The sequence below is a fragment of the Xiphias gladius genome, chromosome 1, assembly GCF_016859285.1.
Source record: "Xiphias gladius isolate SHS-SW01 ecotype Sanya breed wild chromosome 1, ASM1685928v1, whole genome shotgun sequence".
NCBI classification, from domain to species: domain Eukaryota; kingdom Metazoa; phylum Chordata; class Actinopteri; order Istiophoriformes; family Xiphiidae; genus Xiphias; species Xiphias gladius.
The window spans coordinates 22,261,718-22,282,699 of NC_053400.1; the positions used below are offsets into that span (position 1 = coordinate 22,261,718).

A 20,982-nucleotide genomic window follows, 5' to 3' on the forward strand; every position below is an offset into this window, starting at 1 on the left:
TCCCAAACACATTTATTATTACCAATTCTGAAGCAATCACCATTGATGAAATATGCACTACTCATACAACTCTGTACAGTGATTCAATATCAGCAAAATACTAGTCATTTGTTTTCTTACACAGAACTACAGATGATTAGGATGCTGTAGATTTCAAACTTTTCCATGATCGTGACAGTTTTTGGTGGAAAAGACCAAATGGCTGTAAGTTTGTACATGTAAGATATTAATTCATTCACACGACATGTTAACATATTAGATTTGCTATAGTCATAATTCTTTTTATACTAAATCTCTGTGTTTGGCATCCCATTCATTTAGTCTATACTGATGTAATAAATATACAGATCATTCTGTTTAATTCACATTTGCTCAGACAAAGACAACCAATATTATAAAATGCAAAAAATAAAACTTGTACCAAATCAACATTGACTGACACACGGCACAATGCAAATGGCTCACTTAGTAACTGATAAAGTGCGTTTCTGATAGTTGAGGCAGATTATTATCACAAAAGATTGAAATTAGATGCTCAAAAAAGATATATAACACCACAGAATCAAATCTATGGTATGAAGTGTTCCCTTAAACGAAACATTTTTAATCAACATTATTCCAAAGAGGAGGCAGTAGCAAAATTTCTACACACACAAATAACACCCCCTGTAAATCAGCAATGTCAAACTCACCACTACATAAAAACATCAATTGTGTGGTTACTGTGGTTGTCAGTGCACCTCCTGGAGATACAGTAGGTTTGATCCTGAAGTTAATGAAAGTCTCACAAAAGCCCTCCCATTTGTAAAGTTTCAGGAAAGAGGTTTGATGCCAGAGGAAGGCGAGACAAGGAGACCAGAGGAGAGGAAGGGGAATGTTGTGGCAGTAGAGTAGCTACAAAGATCTACAGTTTATTCAGATGACGGCCTTTTTTCTCAAGACCTACAGTACGTGTTTTTGGTCCCATCCTGAAAGCAGTTTTATCATGTAATGCATAGATACAGGTTTGTATGCCCAAAGATAAATGTGGATGGAGGTCAAAATTTCAAAATTTGGATCACAACTCTCATTAATAAGGAATTGCAATCCTTTTTTGTTTAAAATGTATTATTTTGCATGGAGTTCACATTTGAATTAAAGAGATATTTTGACAGTTTTGGACGTTCACTTATTTCGCTTTCTTGCCAAGAGTAAGGTGAAAAAGATTGAAACCACTCGCACTGATCTACAGCAAATATGAAGCTTGAGCCAGGAAAAGGTTAGTTTAGCTTAGCACCAAGACCGGAAACTGCTTGAATGTGGATCTGTTGCCTTTGGAAAGAGCCAGGCTAGCTGTTTGCCCCAGTTTCCAGTCTTTATGCTAAGCTTAGCTAACCAGCTGCTGATTCCGGCTTCATACTTACTGTAAAAACATGAGAGTGGCATCTATCTTGTCTTCAAAAAAGTGAATAAGCATATTCCTCAAAGTTTCAAGCTGTTCCTTTAAAGTCAAACTTGCTGGAACACAGCCCCTTGCTGCTACTGGATGAATTAATGTATCCCTCAAGTCTTCTCGCCATGTGGGGGGGACTGGTCTCGCTGAAAGAGCAGGGTCACGCCCTTCCTGAAGCGGTGGTCCCTGACACTGTAGATGATAACATTACAGCAGCTGTTTCCTGTCAGGATCCAGAAGGCAAAGAAGGAAAAGTTACACCAGGTGTATCCCACCACGTTCCCGAGCACAAACACTGCGATGGGAGAGAAGGATGCTGTGAAGGCAAATGTTAGTATGCCAATTGTCTTGGCAGCTTTAATGTCTGAAAAGGAGGGCCTGTGAGGGCACCCTCCGCCTCCTGCTCCTCCCCCTCCGTCACTTAGACTCCCCTCTGAGAGCAGTTTGCGTTTTCGGGAGTACCGTCGAATGCTAGTGAAAGAAGCAATATTAACGGCTAACGTACCCCCGAGTATTATGAAGTCAAATGCTGGGAATAACAGCAAAATGTTGGCATCCGGTGGTAGCTGGCTTCCAGACAATAGTGGGGTGTAGTTACACATACGACTGCACTCATTGTACTCCAAAGTGAAGTTACTGCTGAAGATGAGAGGCGCGAGAGCCAGCAGGAAGCTGGCAGCCCAAGAGAGCAGGATGAGGATAAGAGTCCGTCTCCGGGTCACCAAGGCATCCTTGTGGAGTGGTCGTAGGATGGCCACACTCCGCTCCAAGGTCATGAGGAAGATTGTGCTGATTGAGACAAAGGTGCATCCTGCGAACACGGGACCAATCAGCATGCAAGGCTGCCAAGGGCTCACTAGTCCACCGAGGGAAGAGGAGGAGGCCGGGGAAGAAGAACTACCCTGGTACCAAATGGGAGGAGCGTTCGTCACCATCAGAGATATTTCAGTGTAGACAGAGAAAGGTACCACAAGGACACCGACCATCATGTCTGCTATGGCCAGAGACACTGTCAGAGAGAGAGAGAGATTGACAAGAAGAAGAATACGACTCAAGGGATGCTTTCCGGCTGGTTTCTTTTTGATACACCTACAGCTTTTAGTTAAAATTTCACTATTGAAAAAAGAGGCACTATAGCGAATTTTTTAAAGCTATGAAATACTTTTTTTTTTTTTTTAACTTTGACCTCTGCTAAGGGCAATGTCAAACAAGATACACCAGACTACAGAGGAAAAAATTCAAATTCATAGTACATGAAGTTTTGTGCAAATTGGTCTGTTAGTTTTTCTGTAATCCTGCTGACAAATAAACCAACAAACAAACAAACCACCAAACAAAAAGACACGAGTGATCACATAACCTCCTTGGCGGAGGTAATAAAGTTGTGTTTTGGAATAAAAAAGTGTGAGAACTAAAGTTATATAGGCATCATTTCAAGTAGATAAAGTAATACTACAATACTCATAGATCTTTTTCATTAGATCTTAGCAAGTCTTTGGTGTTGGCAAGTTGATAAATTAATCTTCTTTTTTAACATAATGCATTTTATAGAAATTCAGTTTTTTATTAATTCATTTTTAGTATGAAAATATAATCTCTACAGGCAGGAAGCTTATGCTGCTGGTTATCACTGGAATACATAAGCATATCAACACTGATTTACATTTTCTTGAATGAAATGCCGAGATGAAAAAGTTTGGATGGTAAAATGGTTCACAACATTTACCTTTCAAGTATCCCTGTGGTGTTCTCGATTGCCTTGTCTGCACAAAAACAGTAAGCGTGACCACATTTCCAACCACGATGGCAAATGCCAGGCTGACCATGAACACCACTGCCGAGGTGCGATTGAGAAACCCACAGCAACAGAGGGTACAGAGAGGGGCCAGCGAATGGCCTGACCCGAGTCCTGCCTGAGCAGCTGCAGTCAGGTTGAATGGACTGTCTGTGGACGCCAGCAAGACTGCTGTACTCCTGGGGACACTGACGTTGTGAAGCAGAGCAGTCATGGCCTAGAATAGACTGGTTTATCCTTGTGGTGTGTCGGTGGCAGGGATGCTCAGGAGAGCATGTCCTGGGCTGACAAACTGTCCTGTTGAAATATACAAATGAACACATTTGAATCATTTGTACAAACTAGTTAAACATTTATCAAACAGTATTCCTACTTTGCTTAGCTAATAAATTTGGCCATGATAGTCTGGTGCCATATTATCTCTTTTAAAAACAAATCAACTTGTATCATCAACCATGCAACCATGCACTGTCATTAATGTTATAATTATTTAACCATGATGGATATAGCAAGCAAAAATTGCACATGGACACACTTGACATACAAAAGCAAATCCATTATCTTCTGATTTGGTCTTTTCAAGAAACAGAACTCCATTGGTGTGTTGCGTTGTACAAATCTAACAAATGGAGAGTTTACCCTACATTTAGCTGTTAAGGAAGGTTTTCATTGCTGAAAGAGACAAAACCTTTACATCATCAACCTTTACCTTTACATTGTCGGTCCAGAAAATAACTGCTGATTCTCGAAATAGTGTTCTGTCACAGAAAATCACAGAAAATTTGTAACTTCCCATGATCCAAGCCCTTGTGTAGACATTTCAGAGTGGAACATGTCCACACATGTTTTTAATGGAAGTTGACAATTTGACTCTGCAATGTGTTTCAGCTGCAAATGTCCACATGTAGGCTATTCATATTCATTCATGTTGATTCCCAAAACCCAAAACACTACGTGGACCTTCTAAATAGTTTTTCGCTTTGGCTTTTAGCTACCAAGTCCGTTCAAGCTAGATATTAATTTGGAGTGAGTAGTGTGTAAAGATCCGCTTATTTATTTACCTGTATCATGTCATTTTTAAAAAAAATACATAAAGTGATGATGACTTTAAAATTCCTAAAAGCTACCAATATCAGGCCAAAATGAAGAATATTTTACTGTCTTTGCATATTTTACTCTATAAATCTAGCTGCTGTTTAATATGTTGTTATATGTGAATTTCATGGTTTTACATTTATAATGTTTCAAAAATACCATACTTGTATTGTTTTACTGTAACATTGTGTCATATATCTAACCAAGCACATAATTCAATATTGGCCTGAAGGGTGTGGAGGGCTAAAACTACAGTATGTGAAGACTTGAAATCATTATAGTATGTGACATATTTAAAGGTAGAGCGGTGGTTTGTTTACAGTTCAGTTTACCCTACAAATGGTTTAGGTAAAGGGCTGAATTTAGTTAGATTATTAACCTTTGGTGAAAAACAACGACAACAAAAACAGGCATATGTGTGTATGTATTTCCAACCAGAGTAGTAACCGAGTACAGATGGTAATTCTTTTTTTTTAACTTCTGTGCTCTGGTTACATGCTGTTTCAATGCCCTAACACTGTTGGAAGCACCTCGATGCTGTCAGTACCCATGTAGAAACTCTAAGATCAGCACCAAATGTCTCTCTCAGCTGACAACTAAATACGTGGGTCCTTCAATCATTTATGCTGTTCACTGGGCTGGAGAGCAAAAAGGTACACACATCCAAGAAAATAAAGGGTAACAGAACTGGACATATTCAGACCAGAGCAAAACCAGACTAAATCCCATGCTCTCACTGTAGCTTTGAGCGCAGAAACACAGTCAACGAAACAGCACAGCTGTGAGACCTGAAATCCTTTAACTGTTATCAGCGGTGAATTTGCCGCAGAATAATGGGAGGATCTTGAGAAGCAAGAAAAAAAAAATGCTTGTGCACCCTGTGACCAGCAGGAAATATTGTTCAGGATTTAATTAAGACCCCAGGGCAATGTATTTGAAAGAACTGTATAACATCGTCTGCCCTCACAACTTGTTCACATATGTTTGATTACTAATTTGAATATCAATCTTCTTTCCACAAATTGCATTCAAAGACGCTGATGATAAAAACATATGCAACCTGCCAGATATGTCCATTAACATTTCCTCATTATGTGAATAGAAAACATAATCCGGACAACATTAACTTTACTTCAAAATATAACGTAGTTTCTAAGTCTTGCAGGACCATATTCCCTTAGCTTCCCAGAGGACCCCTCTGGCCCCAGTTGTTCTGCATCCAGCTTGCCCACTCTCATCAGTTCATAGTCTTGAAATGAGCACATGCCATGAATCTCAGTTGGCCATGTTTCTGCCTCAGGTGAGAAAACAGCTCGGGCAGAGAGACTGTCGAATGACTCCCTGATGGCCTGATTGATTTTTTGGTAGCCTCTGTTCTATACTGTCGGGTTCGTATTTACTTGGACATCATACTAGCTTTCAGAGAGGACAGCATGAAATTATATGAGACTCTGTGCCTTATTGTCCAATAGCCAGAGACATCTGTGTACAGTATCTTTTATAAAGGATGCTGCTCAAACATGCTTAAGTAAAGGCACAGCTGATGCTCCCTAGGAATTAACCCTTGTGTTTTGTTAAAATTTGCTGTATTTTCTCATTGTTGGGGATCCCACAGACCCCACTGCTGTATCTGTAAAAATAATAATGATAATAATTGCCAAATCGCGTATTTTTTCCTTTAAGTATTGAAGTAATAATCCTCCCCTCTGCCACAAACTGGTCTTGTACACTTGATGAAGGTGATGTTACTTTCTGTTTGTTTGAGGTCTAATTTCTTTCCTCTACTACACTCATTTGGGATCTGGGAGGGTTAATGGTGTAGTTTTAGCTCTTTTTTTGGTCAGCACCAACGCCTGAGGGATATATTTGGCTCTTTAGCTGCTAAATGTTCCAGTGTGTTCACCGGCCAGTCCCTAACTGTGTCTGTCTGTCTGTTGTTGTTGCCGCTGGGCAGGCTGTGTACAGTTGGTTTTTAGAGCTTTAATGCTAACAATAAAAAGAAAAATCTGCTGCAGCCAAAAATGACGCTACAAGAGCGGTGAGAGCGAAGCGAAACAGTAAAGTTGTGAGACAGACAGCTAACCAATGAGCTGAACCTTGTTATAAAGGTCTGTAAAGCCGAGGGGAGCTGCAGAGTCAGGTGATAATTCTCTGCAGGTTTATTACTACGAGCGACACCTTTCACATTGTCAATTGATACGTTGTTACTTGCATAGCTTTTTTTTCTTTCAAGTACTTCTTTCTGCTTAACCTTAACCATACTTTAACCATACTGCAGTTGCCAGGGACATACTGCATATTGCTTGAGTCAATCACATTTCACATTTTAATATTCAGATATACTTTAAATACACGTAATCCTGGGTTTTGCAGAATCATTCTCTATTTTTGATGAAAGTCAGATTGTGAGAAAATCTGCCTGCCCTTGTGCTTCTCACTGCGCCTCGGTAATCACTTCACAACTATGACAGTAATCTTCAGCTGCAGCAACAATGATAACATTTAATCACTAGAAGTAATCAAGGCCAAGACTTACAACAGAGTTTGTTGAGTGTTGACATTATGAAAGAATCTTGTGAATACCTGAAATATTTAAGATGGGTGGGAGGGAAAGAAAAGAATTTTCTACATCATACACAGTTTATACTTTGACTCTGTTTCAGCGTTTTATGGGTGGATTACTTTTATCTATAAATCATTCAGCCAGATAAATAATAAAGATCATTAAAACGTTTAGTTTAAATTGGGATATCAAAGGACACTATTACATAATTTAACACTACTGGCTTGTAAAATGTAGGGTATTTTTCAACAGCTTTAGGCCATGGTTTTCATGTCATTACAAAGCAAATCCTCTACTTTTAATTAACTGATGGTACTGGTGGTAAAACAAAAGATAAAATTATTTTGGGGAGGATAGAGGATGAACCTCATTAAGGGCCTTTTTTACCTTTACCTTGAGTGAAGATGACAGGCGGAAGTCTACCCTGTGGCAAGACCTCAGGCGTAGTGAGCCAAGCAGCTGACAGCAAAGAGAGTGCGCACACACACACACACACACACACACACACACACACACACACACACACACACACACACACACAAATACACGTACACATACACACGCACATACACAGTTCTAATGTTAGAGAGGCACAATCCCAACATCTTCACAATCAGTACAAATTGAGAGTTCTACCTGTGTTCTGAGCGAGGAGAAAATGAAACACAGTACAACAAGTCCTACATCTATATGTTGACAGTTCTTGAACAACAAAAGAAGGAAAAGGCTGAATGATGGTTCATCATTTTGTGTGAGTGTTGGCTTTTGTAAACTGTTTTCCCATTTTTGGCAAAACTCGCAATCTCTTATTTAAAAAAAAATTGATCGTGCAACATGAAAAAAGTGGTAATGGATTTTGTCTTTCCTCATATTAAGCGTTTTCAGCCGCTTTTTCGTTCAACCATGCTCTGAGTTTTGGAACAACAGTTCCCATAACATTTTGGCAGACTTGAAGAAGATGTATAATGTCGCAATGGATTCATTTAATGAACTGAGGGATACAAGATGAGCCCTGTTTTTTAGCCTATATTTGTTTGCATGTTGGCAAACTATCACCATTAAAAATATGCCGAATTAGCTATTAGTAGTTCTTGTTTGCAGTGTAAACATGGATGTACAGAAAACTATCACTGGATTTCTTTGATACTGAAGAAAACTTGAAAACATGATGATTCAAAGGCAAGCTCTGGAGCGGTAAGGAGCTTGTTTCTCAGTCAAATTACTGGATTCTCATTGACTAACAACACTAGCATCTTTAACTGAATTAAAACGGGGTGTTTTTGGTCAAATACTGAGGCCCTGTTTTACTGTTGGAGATTTAGAAGCTGTGTAATTGTAAGCACTTGAGAGAAAAAACAATCAAGATGATTTATTAAGACATATTAAGTGTTTATGGGAGTGACTCTAAAACTACAGAACAAGAACAAGATTAAGAGTCTAAAGCTATGCTACCAGCTCTACAGGGCATAAATGAAAAATCAGAGGGTCAAAGTTTTTACCTATTCATCTGGTGGCCATCAGTGCCTGCACCAAATTTTATGGCAATCCATCCAATAGTTATTGAGATAATTCAATTAAAAAAAACAGAAATGTCAATCCTGTGGGGATTCAACAGGAAATGTCAGATGATCATCGGTCATTGGAATACATCATGTTGAAAGTGTGAATGTTAGTACAATTTTTTTTTTGCCAATCCATCAACTAGATGTTGAGGTATTCCACTGAATACCTCAAGAATCAGTATTTCCCCAAAGTCAGTATGATTCATCCACTTGCAACCGTGGATATTTGTACAAGATTTCCTTAGTTATCCCTCCGATATTTCTGTCTGAAGTGGTGGACCGACCAACTGACCAACAGACCTAACAATGACATACCTAGAGCCACGTAGTTGGAGTGCAATGAGTTGCTGAAATAACTGTTAATTAAACATATATGACCACATGCACACAGATAAACCTCACTTTGAATGGGAAGGTCTCTTAATGATGCCTACAGTTTGTTTTTCTCTGGAGACTGCTGCGCTGGAATAGCTGAGTTTAGCTTTAGGTTGTTGTTCATGCATGCAGTGAATTGTTGTGTCCCTGAGTGACAGGTCAGGCATATGTAGACAAATTGTGGAGGCTTGGTTAGGGCTCTCAGGCCAGGTCGCCCGATGCACAGAAGGGTCATGTGCAGTAATAACGGACAGGCTGGCTCAGAGACGCCTGAGGCCGACTGCCACAGCACATGAGCAGAAAGACGACTTTCTCTTCACATCTTGGCCTGTCATTCTGTCTGTGTTTGTTTCCCTTATGGTTGGCACAAGTGTACAAGCAACACATTCATGCAAACACATACACATAACACATAACCAGTGTTACTCTCCTGCTATTGTTGTTTTATCTTTCCCTGTGAATATTTTTTGTTTTTGTTTTCTCTGCCTGCATTTATTCTTGCTATTCCTCCCAACAAAAGTTTTACTTTACCTCCCACTCTGGTTTTTTAGTTCACTATGATTTCAAAACAATATTTATAGCATTAATAAAACACCTTAACCCAGCGATTCCAGTTAAAATGGTTTCTACTTCAAGACATATGAATACTGTAAAAGCAAATATTTACAATCTTATAAAAGGTCTTTCAATGTAAAATTGAAGGTAATTCTAGATTACAGCCCGCAAATTATTGTATGGCTATTTTCGACATGAGAGGTACCAAGGAAATACTTACTGGGTACCTGTAAGTACAAGTGAAGGAGTATAGGAAACAAGGGGGTAATGTATTGGCGTTTAAAGGGACTTAAACTAAATTACTCTGTAAGTACTTTTTAAATTACTCAGTACATATTGAATAAACAGGGTACCAGCAGACTGGTACCCTGCATATGCATGTATGTCCTTTCACCACAGCTATGTCACGAAAAGGCGTCAAACTACATGTGGCACTTACACTTAATTTTAAAAAACTCAAAAACTTAATAGTGACATTAATATACCTCGTAACTATACCATAATTACAGTAAAAATAGGGGGAACAAGGGACCAGTTTATTTTACAGCCCCCATACTCTTTAACAACACTGTTGTTACAGTGAAAAGGGGGTGAACAATGGAACATTATTTAATAGGGCAATATTTGCTGATCGATTGCGTGGTTGCGTTTCCGCATTTGTGTGTATGTGTATGTGCTGTCTCCAATTCCTCCCAGTCTAAATTAAGTACTGCTAATGGACGTCACACCCACCTCACTTTACTCAGTCAACAGCTGCTGCATCATGCCTGAATGATCAGATACCAAGCAGGAATCCAACTTACAGTTTCATTATTGTATTTATTAAAATGCTTTGAAGTGATTTCTAACTTGGAAAAAAGAATTTTGAAGGTCCATCAGAGGATGAAATTTCTTTTAATCAAAGGGATCTCATACGACCTAAGTTTAACAAAAAACAGTTTCCCCAAACTGCATTTTTAAACTTTGGGTCAAAACAGTTATATAGATGGAGGACTAAACTTTCTTAGGAACAATGACAGTGTTTGGAACTATTTTTCCACTCTTGGTGAGGAACACTTGATCTGCCAAATTTTCTCAAATAGCTTCTCATTGAACAGTCCTTCTTGGTGTATACAACAAAACAGCATTAACTGCAACAGTTGCAGCGAAGATCCAATAAAAAAAATCCAATAGGACAAAGGGATTCTGTGTGTCCATGTGCATGCAGGAATTGAGATAGTCAACGTTTCTTTGCATCAAGAGACAACGTATTTAAAAAATCCAATTATTTAGCATTAACAGAGTTATTATAAATAATATTTTCCTGATATATTCACAGGGATTGGCCAATGAATTTGCCTCTTGGGAACAAATTGCTCATTATGAGTCACATAATTGAAATATTTTGATGACCTACAGTGCTGTGCTTAGTTGTTATTAAATTTTTTTAAAACAGCTGGAAACTTGAGTTAGTCAATTTAGAGCAACAATGTAGAAACCTTTTACTCCAAAGATGAACAGTACTTGTCTGTTTTTTTTGTGTGCAAATGAACATGTGAGTGCAGTCTCACACACATCCAATTCCAATCAACGCTTTTGGTTGGTGGAAGTTTGGCAATAAAAACGAACAAATGTAGAAATGTTTTATCTCCTTGTTTGGTATTTATTATAGAAAACAGGTGCCATATTATACCACACGTGCATCCACAAACATGCAAAAAAGAAAAAAAAAATCAGATGGGATGATCTTACCGGCATTTCCATCGTCATGGACCATAGAGCAGTTGTAGATGTAAAGGTTGATAACAGGAAAACAATCCAGTGCTAATAAAGCGCTGATTTAGTGGACGTAAAATCCACTTAAAAATCCTCCAGTGAAGAAGAAAGTGGAGCTGTAGTCCTCTCATTATTCATTCTCCTGAGAAGCACACATTAAGCACAAAGCCTCTCACTCTCTCCAGCTCTCTGTTCCTGTGATTCAGCCTCTCCCCTCTCCCTCCTCCGCCCCTCTCTCCTTCTGTGGAGCGCTCAACCTGCAGTACCCACTTGACGTGCCTCCCCCAACCCCCCGCTTTTCTTCTCCCCCTTCCAAATATCTCTCCGCCTTTGTGTCTTACAGCTTCCAACACTGTTGAACTCTCACTTTCAGTCCTCGTTTGCCTACATTAATTTAACTTTTTTAGCATCTGTTTCTTTTCTTAGCTGTACATCTTGACTCTTTGCACTCCCTTCACGTGGCCCATCTTCTGACACTGTTGTCATTCCTGTGCCTTGTATTATGTAAAAGAGACACAGAATGGATGAAAGGGACAGAGATGGAAATAGACCCAGAGAGAGATAGTACATTGTACTAATGAGAGTTGTCTCTGTTACAGTATGTGAGGGGATAAACTGCATCCATCCTCTATTGGGCATTTGTTGAGTTTTGCCCTCCGATGGCTTTGGCCCTTGTGCACAGCTTTGATTGCGTCTGGCACATGGTTCACGTCCCATCCTCTTTGTTGGACCCACGGGGCTGAACTATAGCACTCAAGTGAGACCCCTGCCCTCAGTTTTGATTGGAAACACTGGACAATACGTTGAAGGACACATCATCTGATTTGCCCTTGCCTTGACTCTAGCTCTGTATACAAAAATCTCCCTGAGCCAGGCTGAAGCAATTCAACAGCAAACACGTTGAAATTGAAATGGAAATTGAAGCTCACATGCTCATATATGATGCTGAAGAAATATTAATGATTCCAGAGCAAAGGAATAAATAGTGATGTACATGCTGAGCAGCATAATGTAACCTAATCCTCAAGGGTTTTATGAACCTGCCAAATAAATATATATAAGACATATTTCATGTTAGGGTCATATCGTATCTCTGACTCTGCTTTCCAGCAAGATACAGTATAATCTGGTTTCTGGGGTCCAAGTAGCCTGAGTGACTGGTCTTGTGGTGCTACAGCACGGTCAGATCAATATATCTATAGCCCGCTGCCAAACAGTATGGCATAAGCTCTGGTAGAAGTCATGCTATGAATAATACAATAAAACCTCTCAGAATAAAACAGGCAGCATATACCTGAATGAATTTTCTCTGTCAGTAAATTATTTTCTTCTAGGGATTACTGAAGAGTAAAGCTTAATTATTTTATTTAAAGCCCCCCCCTCTACTCAAAAATGTGTTTTGGTGATTGCATTGGATGTTCGACCTTCACTGTGCAGAAGGATGTCTGTGCAGAGGTTGACACTAGAAAGCTTTTTTCGCTTTCACCTGTTGAAGGGAAAGTTTTTCTGTGCTCACCTAAAATCTGAATTTAAGGAGTGGGCCTGCGAGCATGATTTGGTGACATCACAGCAAGTCTGGAAGCTAGTCCTTGTCCAATAGGCAACTTACACACGTGTGATGTGGAAACTTGAAGTCTGCATTGTGCATACACTGAGCATATACTTTTGAAATGAAAAATAATTGCATATTCATAGATCATGGAGTTTTCCATGAGAGAGGAAGCGTAGAAGTCATTTTAGAATTTCTAACCAGGTAAATGAACTTTTTTATGGAAAAGCCATATCAGTCACAAATTATTATTCAAAGTATAATCTTCGAAGATGCCTGGAGGGGATCTTTAAATTCTACTTTTAGATAATCAAGAGTCTACAGCCTTGCTGCTCTGTGAGGCTGCAGATATAGGCACAGCCCTGCTTTTAGCTATTGGTCAGCATGCTAACAAAAAGGTATAATGTTTCCCACGTACATCGTATTAGTTTAGTGTATTAGCATTCTAACACTTGCTAATCAGCACTACACACAAAGTACAACTTACTTTTGCAGGACTGAGAGGAACATCTCAGGATGAAAACTTTGAACAGCTGCTGGCTCCAGACGAAAAGTCAGAGGATCACCAAGGTCAAAAGAATTCATCCTCCGGGGGAACATGAACATCTGCATAAGTTTTCATGTCAATCCATTCGATATTTGTTCATATATTTTTGGAAAAATGGAACAACCGACTGACTGACATTGCCTTTGTTTGGGACAAGCTAATATCAAAAGATATCTAGAAAACGTACTCACATCTTACTGTGTTCTAAAAATATGCGTGCATAATCTTTGTAGCCTGCACCTACTGAAACAGTGTTATTTTGGCTCTGTATTCTAGCACAGGGGATTTAGAATAAAATTATGCCTATGAGGCTAAAGTGCTAACTTTCAGAGTAAAGCTCCCTAAATGAACAGCTTCTGTGTCTGATCCAGTAAAGAGTGAACTTGCCTCAGGTCACTGAATACTGTAAAGCTTTACTAACACTGCCACCATGAAAAGACTTCCTTTGAAATCAGTGTTTGGTTTTCAGGATTTACATATCCAATTACATGCTTGAAGTGATTAGCCTCTGGAAATTGTTTCTCAAGGCTCGCAAGAAACCATGTTAAATTCTCTTGCACAATTAAACTAACTTTAAACTCAAAGATATGAATCTGAAATATATCTAGTCGTGCTTGTTACATGCGGGAACATGTTTAACTGACTGCGTGGAAGGGAAAGGGAGGCTTCCAGTGTTAGTATTCATGTACATACCTTTAACAATATAAAAACACACTCTGCACACATTTGTATATTCTATATTTGTGTGTATAGGTGAAAATAACTGAGCACCATTTTTTTTCTTGATAATCTATGTTTTCTTAGTGTTTTTATCTGTCACATAGGCCACTGTTGATTAATTTTCAATTGCTGGGAACTGTTTGAATGAGACCATGCTCACTTACTTTGTCTGTACTGTAATATACTACTAAAATTATATACTACTGAAAAACAGTAGTGAAATAGTTTAAAGATGAAAAAATGCTAAATCAGATACAAACCAGAAAATGAGCTCAGTAGACTGCAGACCTCCGCCAAGGCCAAGGTCAAGGTCAAACAGCATAAACCAGACTTTAGAGGAAAAAATTCTAATTCAAAATAAATGATCCGGATCTGCCCCAAAATTGAATGGGCTCTTCCCTGGCCCATGCACCATCCCTCCACCAAGTTTGGTACAAATCAAACTTTTTGAATAAAAATTGTTTTATGATTGTAGTGCCTTATTCCATTCTGCTGCACCTGTTAGTAACACTTTTTCTTTGATGACTTTGATGTTCAATCAAAGTGTTTGACTTGCAGCATTTTGAAATATTGCAAAGCATTGTAATTTAAGATGCAAATAATCCAGGCAGTAAACCCTGAAATGAAATATGTTGTCATAGTCACAAACCTCTGTAACCTTTTTCTGACCTCCTGTAAAATCCCAAAGCAGTAATGCTGGACTTTCCTCCCTGCAGCACATATCTGACTTACTGCTGTGAGCTGCTGTACAGTTAACTATTAACTGACAGGAATTGGATAAAATATTGTGTTTTTTTGTTCCCTGCAGAAAAATCTAATGGGTCAACATGTGCGTTTTTTTCTGTAATAACAAATTAAACAGCACAGTGTATTGCAATACTGTTATTTTCTTATCCATATGAGATAACAATGTTAGAATCAGTCAGCATTGTTTACTTGAAGTAAACTGTGATGCAAAGCTTTGATGCAAAGAGTACAGGCTGTTAATGAATGTCTTTTGAAACAAAATTACAAAACACACTAGCTTGTGAAATAGATTCACTTTACAAAACCTCAAATCCTTTTACAATCAACACAGGATCCCCACAACTGAACAAAATAGTTTAAAAAAAAAAAAGCTAAACTGAGCAGAACTCAACTCATATGAATTAAAACACGAACAAGTTTTTTTTTTTACACCACATGATCAAACTGTTGAACACAGTAACAAGAAATCTCAACAATGTTTTGCTATGGTATTTTTGACATTACTAATTTTACAGACTGATTTATATTCCCTTTTATCATACAAGAGACCTTTGCTGTAGGTGCCACAAATTTTAATCACAGATAAATGTTCTTCTTCCTGAAATCCAGTCTTGGAAAGTCTCCCAACTAATGGACTGTGGGATTTCGCAACTGTTTTATTTCAGATTCCAGGAATAAATGTTCTTGTGCTGAGCAGAAATTTCCAGGATCTATAGCAGATATAAATACTCCTTGCTCCAAAACGCACAACACACTCAGGAACAGAGATTGCAACCAAAACTGCAGAAGATGAACATTATCAACAAAATGTGGTAAGTTAAAATATTCTTTTGTTAATCATTTTTAAATCTATCTGAATACACCAAAATATAAATCTCTGTTCCTCAGCACCAAATGTTATATACTTAGGATTTTAAAAAATCCTTACCTCAGCCTTATCATTACTTATAACAAAAAGGTTACAATCTAATATCTTTTTTAAAAGCTATCTAACTTGAATTTTCAAACAATTATCCATTAATGTTTTGTAAGCTCTCGTAAATGAAGTGCATAAATATCGAACTCTATAATGAATGAACTTAATCCTGCACCCAGTTTCATTGTCTCCATTGAGGCAAAAGAAGAGAGACATTTAATGTTTGTTCATCATGTAACTTTGTTGTTGTTGTTGGAAGGTTTTCTCTAACTGCACTGGTCGCATGGACCTGTCTGGCAGATGTGTCTCAAAGGATAAAATGCTCATGGTGTAACTAACATATCAATAATTTTGTACACATTTTACCAGTACAAGTGTACAGCCAGCTGCTGAGGTCGTATTTAAGCATGTGTTGCCTCAAGTTAAATTCTAATGTCAGCAAGCTAACATACAGTACTGGCAATGAGACAGCCAACATGCTGATGTTCAGCAGGTATACTGTTTCCCATGTTCACCATCTTAGTTTAGCAATTAGTTTAGCAAGTTAGTATTTATGTTTATTTTTTTAATTTTTTATTTTTTTTCAAAAATCACTTTATTTATTTTAGCACATAAAAAATAAAAATAAAAAAAAAAAAAAAAAAAAATAAAAAAAAAAAAAAAAAAAAAAAAAACAACAAAAAAAAAAAAAAATAAAAATTAAAAGAAAAAAAAAATCAGTTAGTTAAAAGAAAGCCTTAAGAAAAATATAATATAAAAAAAGAAGATATTGTGTTTGGCTGCTTGAGATCATCAGGCAGGGAGGTTTCCACAGCTGTAAATCAAAGTAGTGGAGAAATTTAAAATTTGACCTGATGATGGCACTGGATGAAAAGTAAAATGGTCATTAAATTTTTTGCAAATCATCTTCGGGCGGACAAAAATGTGTGTGCCAAATTTCATGGCAACACATTCAATAATTGTGTACACATTTTACTAGTACTAGAGGAAAAGTCAGGGATCGTCAAACTCTTAGAGGCACATCGTCTGGGAACCATGATTGTCTGTTCCAAATTTCATGGCAATCCATCTGATAGTTGTTGAAATACTGTTCTTCAGTCTGGACTAAAGTGGTGAATGGACAAATGGACCAACAGACTGAAGACCAATATTCCCTTGGCAAGGTGGCTACTACTTGGTCTTTTACTTGGTAACTAAATTAATGGCATACTCTGAGGTTAAACAGATTACTGTGGCATTTACAAAAACACATCCTACAGTCTTTAACAGATTTAAACTGGGAACGCATTTACAGACAGAATATAATCCCACATTTGTCCATCCAATCAGCAGCCTTTTACTTCAGGACATATTCAAGTGGATCCAAGAAACCACAGGCGCCAGTTCTCTGATGTTCACCACTGTTTTACATCAGTACTTCCTTGACAGCTGCTGTTCAGAAAGATAACTCCTGCATGAAACTCCTGTGAGACCTGAGGGCTGGGCTATTACTGCTCATTTCAGATATTGTTCTTTGTTTGGGCTCTGTGCTATACTGTCGGACAGGGAAATTGCCCACTTCCCTGCTTCTTTTCCAACAGCCCTTAAGAAATAGCAATACACCAAGTGATCAGAATCCAGTGGGAAATGTCATCAAAATGACTGGAGGCATTTGGAAAAATAATTTGTTGATAAGAGAAGGAAGGTTATGTTCAGTAAAAATATGAATTTAATGAGAGGAGGAAAACATTAAATGTCACAGAAGTACTGAATCCATTTTCAGTTCATGCAGACTCATGACTCATTACAGCTGTAATGCATCAAACTAATTAGTCTTTCATTCATTTAATTGTACTTGTAAAACATTGTCTACTGTGTTGAATAAATTGATCAAACAAGGCATAGAAAATAATTCTTAATAAATAAAACCTTGTCGGGATGTAGAATTACAACAAGATTAATGATCATGAACAGTTAGTTTTATATAGTGCAGAATGGAGCCATCCATGTACTTAGGATGTTGCCATCACTTTGAAGAGAAGAAAGTAGTTTCCATGATTATCCCAGCCACACAAAAGACACATGGATCAAAGCTTGATGATGAACAAATTAGAGGCCACTGTTTTTGGAGGAAACCCCTCAGAGTGTAAAAGCACATAAAGTACATTGTGGAACCCTGGTGTCAAGGAAATCCTGTTTTATAAAATATGTTAAAATTCTACAATTGGGAAAATGTGTCAGCAGTGTTTGTGTTTTTTTGTGAAACAGACACTGGATCGCTGAAGTGGAAAAAAAATATTATTCATGTATATAGTTAATGATAGGGGCACTAATATTGATCCATGTGGGACACCCTTATCTACCATCAGGGACTTGATTTGAAACCTTCAGTAGCAACAGTCTGAATTTGACCAAAAAATAAGATGTGAACCAGCTGTAAGCAGAATAATCAAAGCCCACAGAAAACATCTTATTTAACAAAATGTGATCAAAAGCCTTGTTGTGTTGACCTAACCTATCTATATTTACATTGAAGGTCACAAGAGAAAAATATCCATGTAATATAAAACAACCAAAAAAACTGAAATTCCTTAAAAAATACAAAAAAAACCCAAGTATATAGATAATAGCATATAAATTCTAAATTAATAAATATGTCTATATTACTTTCCCAGCCTCCAGGTCAGCATCAAACCGTTACAGGCGAATGGTTGGGGGGACCCTGGCCCCTCATGTCCCCTGGCAGGCCATGGTCTACATTGCTGACAGTGTGCTAGACGGAGGCTATGCTGGTGGTGCTCTCATCTCTGACCGCTGGGTTTTGACGGCTGGCAGGAACCTTTTTATCAGGAAGAGTCGACAGGACATTCAGGGAAAACATCCCATTATCCCTAAAGTGTACCTGGGAATCACACGACTGTCGGAAGCTAATGCCGCCAGAGAGGTAGCAGTAGAGAAGGTGGGCAAAAAAATCTTAAACTTAAGGAGCCATCAGTGGTTGTCATTCAAATGCATTTAGTTTGTTTGAGTTTAATTTGAAGGCAAGATTCAAGGTTTCCATGTATTTCCAATATGTAGTGCTGCTATACAGGAAATATGTATAATATAATGCACAGACATGTAGATTTTCTTTTTTCACTGGCATTATTTTTTCTGTTTTCATTCCATTGACAACATATTTTTATGGCTGCACTATTATAGGAAATAGAAAGAATGTAGATATTTTGTTCATCACTTATCTTCATTTCCATTTCAAATTTAATACATTTTTTCCATTCGATGTCATGGTTATGTTGTGAAAACATGGCTTATTTGAAACAGCTGCAAATGAAATGTTGAAACAGCACCACTGCCACTGCTTATACTTATCTAAAAACAGGAACATCACAAAGCTTGAAGATACATGTGACACTCAACACCACTGGATGAAAGAATTTTTTTTTTTTTAAAAGCTTTTGAATGTAATACTTAGAAGAACATTTTAACCCCTTAATGAAAATGGAAAGCAATATTAAAGACCAAAACACTTACTTTCGATCTCCTATAGATTGTTCTCCATCCAGGCTTCCAGAACCATTCTGACTGGGACAACGACCTGGCTCTGATCCAGCTGAAGGAGCCCGTGGTTATGAGCAATAAAGTGACCCCCATCCCCCTGCCTGAGAGAGGCCAGGACCTGGCTGACACCATAGGCGGGATGGGGGTCATCACCGGCTGGGGCTGGGGGATCCAACTTACCCCTTCTACATCACTCAAATTCCTCAAACTCCCCCTGGCCAATCATTCTGACTGTAAAGAAGAATATAAAAATATCGTTTTCACACCAGATGTAGATGACAACATGATCTGCACAGGACGTACAAAGTATGAGGAAAATGTTTGTTTTGGTGACGCAGGAGGCGCTCTGGCTGTAACAGACGCTGAAACTGGGGACATCTATGCTGCAGGGATCCTTTCCTATGACAAGGGCTGCAGCAGGTACGACTATGCAGTCTACATGAAGATTTCCTCATATTTACCCTGGATCCACAGTGTCATCAGAGGAGACACAGATAAATCGCCTGCTCTGCGCTCTGATGCCATGTCTAAGATGTACTCCAGGCAGCCGTAGAGCATCAGGCTCTGTTCTGTTGATTTTGAAAAGAAAATCATTGTAGTGTTTTGACTCAGTGAATTTTATTAAATCCTTGTAATGTAACCATTGCAGTGTTCCATCTCTGTAATATTGTTAATGAAAGAAGTGACAAAATTACACTTATTGGATGAATTCTAGTAAATAAATCCAGTATTTGCAGTTTTTTTTTTTTGCCATCATTCACACAAATTGTCTTCCGAGCTATAATTTATAGATTATTTAAGATCACAGTAATGATAACTATCAGCCTCCTCATTCCACCTATTGCAAAAAAGGAAACATATTGATTCCTTGCAGGACATCAGATTATGGTCTCTTGCATTTATTCCTTTACTCCTCTGACCAGCTGCTGCTGAAGCCCCATGGTGCTGAATAGTGACCCTCACATATGCTGATGTTGAATGTTATAAATACACTATATGTTGTAATTTATATATAAGCCACAGATTTTCGTGAAACTTCACTAGGAAGCTCTTCATACTGATGGCATCTACAGCAAGTAATGGTTATATAAATAAAGTCCGATGCTTGTCAAACACCTATAAAACTCATCTGGTGTAGACATTTTTATTGTAAGCAGGAAAGTCTGTACATCCTTCAAATGTAAAAGCAGCTGTAAACTGGCAAAAAAAAAAAAAAAAACTTCCTGAAAGAGCAATTAGAGTTATACTGATTGTCTTTGAAATTGCCTATATGAGTTCACTCTAAACACAAGTCTTTTCTAAACTATCTTTACGCTTACTACGTTTAGGTCTCGGTCAGAAATGGTTGGGATTAATTAAAGGTTTGGTGTTGTTAAGGGTAAGAATGTGGGCAGGGCATCTGTTGCTGATAACTACAGCGAGATCTGTAAGAAAACTTTAAGGGGTCTGGAAGCTACGGACAGGTCACAAATTAAAAACAACCCCACAATAAATAAATAGAGAAACACTATGAATGCAGATGCTTTAAGGCAGGGCATGATGGGTTGCAGTGAGTGGCTTGGTAAGTATAAACATGCTATAGTCTTCATGTTCACTAGATCTCAATGCAGCTGAACCATGTAAAGGATTTTGGACCCATGTGTTACACAGCAGTCTCCACCACCATAAACATAAAGGACTATCTTGCGGAAGAACACTGTTCATGTCTAGGACTAGGACCGAAAGGACAAAATACATTACACCTATTGGAAACAACCTCTATCCTTAGAACCTGGATTAAGAAAAGGAAAAACTCTAAAATTCTAGACTTGTACAATCTTTCACAAGGTTCATA

General features: G+C 38.1%; 2 protein-coding genes across 3 annotated transcripts; one reads left to right on the forward strand and one right to left on the reverse strand.

The window, feature by feature from the left end:
* Positions 1-17: 17 nt before the first annotated feature.
* Positions 18-11,324, reverse strand: LOC120792732 (beta-2 adrenergic receptor-like). Of its 2 annotated transcripts, XM_040132042.1 has the most exons (3): positions 11,109-11,324; positions 3,159-3,524; positions 18-2,441 (listed from the first exon to the last, which is right to left on the reverse strand). In XM_040132042.1, exons 2-3 carry the CDS (start codon positions 3,439-3,441, stop codon positions 1,543-1,545), a joined length of 1,182 nt encoding a protein of 393 aa, XP_039987976.1. In that variant the 5' UTR covers positions 3,442-3,524; positions 11,109-11,324; the 3' UTR covers positions 18-1,542. The 2 variants fall into 2 exon arrangements, with proteins under 2 accessions (XP_039987976.1, XP_039987983.1); XM_040132049.1 differs by lacking the exon at positions 11,109-11,324 and having other exon boundaries at positions 3,159-3,613.
* A 3,700-nt stretch (positions 11,325-15,024) lies between these two features.
* On the forward strand, positions 15,025-19,923 carry LOC120797613 (haptoglobin). The gene is made up of 5 exons (XM_040141466.1): positions 15,025-15,251; positions 15,361-15,507; positions 15,871-15,936; positions 18,258-18,549; positions 19,138-19,923. The coding sequence occupies exons 2-5, from the start codon at positions 15,485-15,487 to the stop codon at positions 19,699-19,701; spliced, it is 945 nt and encodes a 314-aa protein (XP_039997400.1). The 5' UTR covers positions 15,025-15,251; positions 15,361-15,484; the 3' UTR covers positions 19,702-19,923.
* The last annotated feature ends 1,059 nt before the right edge of the window (positions 19,924-20,982 follow it).